Genomic DNA, 5000 nt, shown 5'->3' with positions numbered 1-5000 from the left:
GTATTCAAAAAGTTCCGGATTCGCCAGCGAATTCGCAGGATACGTGTGGACGGAGGCGCATCCAGAAAGAAAAAGTTGCGTATTCAAAATATCCGGATACGAGTGGACGGGGCCTTAGACGACGTTCTTACCAACTGATGAGGCCAACAGGTCACAATGCACGCAAAATAGGATATGTTAATAAACTCAACTGACGTTTTCGTTTGCTTTGTCTCATCTCCGAATTGAAAATGTGGAATAAATCTTAACTTACCATAAGAGCTGAAGATTGCCTCCTGTTTTTTTTTTTTTTTTTCTTTTTTTGTAAATGGAATTTTTGATCAAACACTAAGATTTCCCTATTTTATCTCGGATGGTCTCCAGGGCGCTAGCCATTTTTGCTCGTTGATACGTGAAGCGAAAAAAACAGTTTCATGGAGACAGGAAGAACGTTGACTGTTCTAAAAACTACAGAGACCTGAATGTCGACTTATGTAGTGGTTATCCTCAAACTTAATACTTCTTTTTCAATACTTCTACTTCTACTTCTACCTTTTTCTTCTCAACACTTTCGTATCCAGAAGAGAAAAAATCATATAAAAATTACGCCTGTAAAAATAGTTAAAATACTAATATACACAAATAAGTATCTTAAATTAAATATCAGATATAAATACATAGATAAATAGTTAACATAATAACACTAATATATAAGAAAAGAGCAAAATGGTCGCTCTCCTCGCCGGTGTTTTTCTTGTTTACATAAATCAATGACTATTGCCACGTCATATCCTCGTTTGTATACACAAGATGGTGGACATCAATTTTAAAAAGCCTCTTTTTGTAGCGCTGTTGTTGGCTATTTAAACACATTAAGCCAAAATGAGTGATCAAGTATGACAACACAGGTAAAAAACTTTGGATTCAAGGAAGCGTATACTAGGGCGTGCTTTCCCTTTAAATATATATATGTACTACTTATAGAACATACTGAGATTACATCGCTTCCAATGCGGATGCTACGTCTAGGAAAACATGTCACTTACGAACATGAACGGATAGCCTATCAGTTCATGTTCGAAAGTAACATTACTTATCACAGGTAAAAAAAAGTATAACAAGCTCATAAAATTTCAGGTTTGTTGTATTCTAGTTTATGGATAATGAAATCAGGTACATTGATTTTCTTTTATCTTTGCCCGTTACCTTGTCTTCTTTTAACGGTCCTTGCACTAGCATGTGTCTGTAAAATTTCGCTCCTTCCTCTTATCTCAGGAAAGCCACAAGTGGGATATACATCTCGATCCTGTTGGGGATGATGCAACAGCTCCCGATCTCAAAGAGAGATGTAGGAGTTTGCAGGAAGACTTTAACCCTTTTGGAGTGTATGGCGAGGTAGGACACGGTAAAAATGTAAATAAATTCTGCGCCTGATAACAATGATAATGCACGATGATAATATTTCCACGCGGACTCTATGAGTACACTTGAAATGCAAATTCAACTCGATCAGCATTTCTGAAAATTTATAAGAGCGTGTCCATCAATTTCGCGGAGAACTGCTTGACCATAAGCTTGACTTCCGGCCTGGACTCTAGGGCCTTCCACACCTTGCTCGAGATTTCCCATAAAGTTGCCCGAAATCTCTCAAAACGTTTCTCAAAAGTTGCTCCAAAAAAAGTCTCATGTCCGTTTTTGTAACGAAAGTTGCTCAAAAGTTGATGAAAAGAAACACAAACGTTTTTTTGTCTAGATCTCTCAATCTGTTATTTGGTCTCAAGCAAAAACATACAATCTGTACAACAAAAGTAAGATTTCAAAGCACAAAAGTGCAATTTTGCGTTGTAACCAGCGTTGCTAAATGAACTTGGTCAAAATACGTATGAGTAAATATTACTTTTTTCAGTGCTTTTTTTTTTTGCTTTTCACAATAACTGTCTATGATATAATATGTTTCTGGGATGCAATGTGCTTCATAACAGAGCTTTTTCTTTAGACACAGTTTCCTTGCATTCGTCACTGACCTGAGTTTACCCGACAGTACAGTAAGATGCTCTACTTTGAACTGATCTAATCTATCCCAAGCACTCTCATTTGGATCGGCTGTAATTTGGACAGTTCGCTCATTTTCTGCTGGATTTGTTTGTTCTTTGCGCTCCCTTCAAACCGCCGCTTTCGCTGAAGTACTTAGTCTTGCAATAAATTGTAGCGTACGCAGTAAATGCCATAAAATTTGCAATTCACTATTTTCACAAACTGTTCAAGTCAAATTCATGAAACAGAAGTGGGCTACTAAGCAGCCAAGAATAATGTTTCCGTTTTCCCAAGAAGACTTGACTAGAAACGTACATCACAACAGGAATATCGTGTGTCACGTGAAAATTTATGCATTGCATTGAAGAAGGGTTTTAGCTCTTTTGTTTCACTTTTGAGATTAATTCTTAAGTCTGCATTTGCGTCCGTCTTTCTTTCCTTTACACGTCACTGATTCATTTCCTTTAGGGAACTTATTCTTCGGCATGCAGTCCGACCAACATGCTGCGTTGTGAAATAGGAGACCTGACCCAAAAGCACGCCCCTATTAATGTGGGCGGTGGTCGCCAGTTTTACAATGATGTGAACCTTCCACTGTTTGGTAGAAACTCAGGTAATGTTAAAACAGCTGATTACGTTTTTAACTTAGCCATTGAAATTAAGGATCAGTTCGCTTTTCTTTTTGCGTTCTTCGAACTGGAGCCGTGGTAGCTTGTTGAGACGTCACTCTATTCACAGTTTCGATGATGACTCATCGGTTGGTGCTGGCTGCATTTGAATGCGCTGGAGTCCGGTTGCACCAGATCCCTGAGATTAAATAGCGCACTTTGAGGTCAGACTTGACATGATGATATCGTGTACTGACCCGGACATTTCCCAGCGGATGTGTCCAAGATTGCTTCACAGTGACATGCTGAATGATTTTTAATGGTTATTCAATGCAACCAATATAATTCTCGACCCATAAAGTCCATCACTGTCAAAAGACAATCTTCTCTTCTTCTAACCACAATTCTCGTGACATGTAAGTCATCCTCTATGAAACTTTAAAAATAGACTAAATCCGTAGGGCCAAGAAAGCCTTTTTAGTTTTTGAAGGCAGAGCACAACTTACCTTCATATTAAATCTCACAAAACCACCCGCGCAATGTCAGTTCTAAAAGTAACCGACATAGAAAAGAAAACAAGTGCCGGCAACAGTTAAGTGGATATACTTATTCAAATTGTCATTGATAAGATGTAAATATGTTTTACCAAGAGAATAAGATTAGAGCGAATCCCTGTCCCCGTTATGATTATTTGAATTTTATTTCGAGATTGTACCCGCTTTCACACCATCAGACCGACAAGGTGTAGTCGTTGAGATAATCACAAAGTACGACATGCACACATCTAATTTCAACTAATTTTCATCGAAATAGAATATTAAGGATTCAACCTCTTACCACATATTCTCTTGGTTTTGTTTAGTTGTCGGTCGTGGAATAACAGTGCACGAGAAACATATGCAACAACGTCGTGTCGCCTGCGCAAACATCGTGGCTGACTCGTCCCTATTTGTAGATAGATCTCTGGTTTTCGTTAAACAAGATCCATTTTCAAGGTATGTACATTGACAAGCGTTTCATTGTTTGTACTTCGTTTATAGTTTTAGCTGTATTTAAATTAGAAGAATATTGTCGCTGTTTTGAGCTCCAGATATAGAAAATGCAAGCTAGACACTACCACTTATGTCCAGAAATTCACCTAATTAGATGCACCTTCAATTTTAGCATTACACACGAAGTGTCCCTTTAGCTCTAAAGGACCGTTTAAAAGGTTTCAACATTTGACCAACATTCGTTCAACAAAAGTTGATAAGATGTTGGGCAAGTGTTGGAAGCAAAAACAAAGTTGTGCGGAGGCCGTGCAAACGGTTCCAACATTGCGCCAACATTGCGCCAACAAAAGCCTGACCAACAGTTTCGCGAAATTTGATTGCGAGGAACTAAGAACTAGAAACCAGTCTCTCTCTCTCTCTCTCATCCAGATAAACTACGCCATAATGACTTTTGCGGCTTGACGTGAGCATGCGTTCTACAACTGTAGACCAGATTGTTCAAACGGCTTCAGCACCATACAACATTTTTGAGAACAAAGGAAAAGTTGTATCGATGTTGAATGAGAGTTTAAACCGATTTAAACTTGATTCAACACGCTTTCAACAAGCTTTAAACACTTGTTGGACGATCTGTTCAAATGCACCGAACATTTGGTTCAACAAAGTGTTGAATGCACGTTGAAGCAAATATTTAAATCGTTTAAACGGGACTTTAACCTTTGCTGCCTATTTCCAACAATAACGTAAGGGTAAAGGTTGGCGTTATTTTTACTTTTGGGTAAATGCAACTGTTTATCCTAACTTGAGTAGCAGCATCGTTTTCACAAGTTTTCTGTGTTGCTACATTTGTTTCACCCTCCCTTGCCTCACTGCCTTCACTTGAAACTAGTTTATCTGATGTCACGCTACATACTAGATTCCGCAAAATCTTAAACCGACTTAACGCTGCATCCGGTAGATCCGCGTTATTTCCGATCCAACAACCTGTTCCAAAACAAACTACATCTATAGCTAGGTCACCCCAGCGATGTTCACCGGTACATTATCCGTTGTTATGAATGAGCTATCCCCACTTTAACTGGCTGCTGTAACATTTACTTATTTTGTTCCTTACTTGGCAAATTTGAATATCATTCAAATTAAAAACTACCTCTTTCGAAAGGCATCACCCTACTACTGCGGCACATGGTATTCCGAATAAACGCTTAAAAGAAGCGTCTTGTTGTCTGTATTACGAGACACGAGTGATGTTGAAGAGCAGGGGGACACTTCGTGACGCTTATTGAAATCCACATGCATCTAATTAGGGGCATTTCTGGGCATACCCTCCAAGAAATATTATTGATTTAATGGCGGGTTTTTACTTTCCCCCTTAACTTCGAGGAAT

At 38.6% G+C, this 5000-nt stretch overlaps 1 protein-coding gene across 4 annotated transcripts in view; it reads left to right on the top strand.

Moving 5' to 3' along the window:
• Positions 1-5000, top strand: part of LOC138043020 (uncharacterized) — an 89909-nt gene that overhangs the window by 15515 nt on the left and 69394 nt on the right. For 2 of the 4 annotated variants that reach the window (XM_068889119.1, XM_068889120.1), the window contains exons 5-7: positions 1255-1374; positions 2482-2626; positions 3484-3616. The exons of the other annotated variants lie outside the window; for them this stretch is intronic. In XM_068889119.1, the coding sequence (XP_068745220.1) occupies positions 1255-1374; positions 2482-2626; positions 3484-3616 (398 nt within the window). The remainder of the gene's footprint in view (positions 1-1254; positions 1375-2481; positions 2627-3483; positions 3617-5000) is intronic. 4 annotated transcript variants of the gene reach the window in all.

This window comes from Montipora capricornis, chromosome 3 (genome assembly GCF_036669925.1).
Source record: "Montipora capricornis isolate CH-2021 chromosome 3, ASM3666992v2, whole genome shotgun sequence".
Classification (NCBI taxonomy): Eukaryota; Metazoa; Cnidaria; class Anthozoa; order Scleractinia; family Acroporidae; genus Montipora; species Montipora capricornis.
Note: the sequence above shows the minus strand (reverse complement) of the source record. Positions and strands in the feature narration are given on the sequence as shown.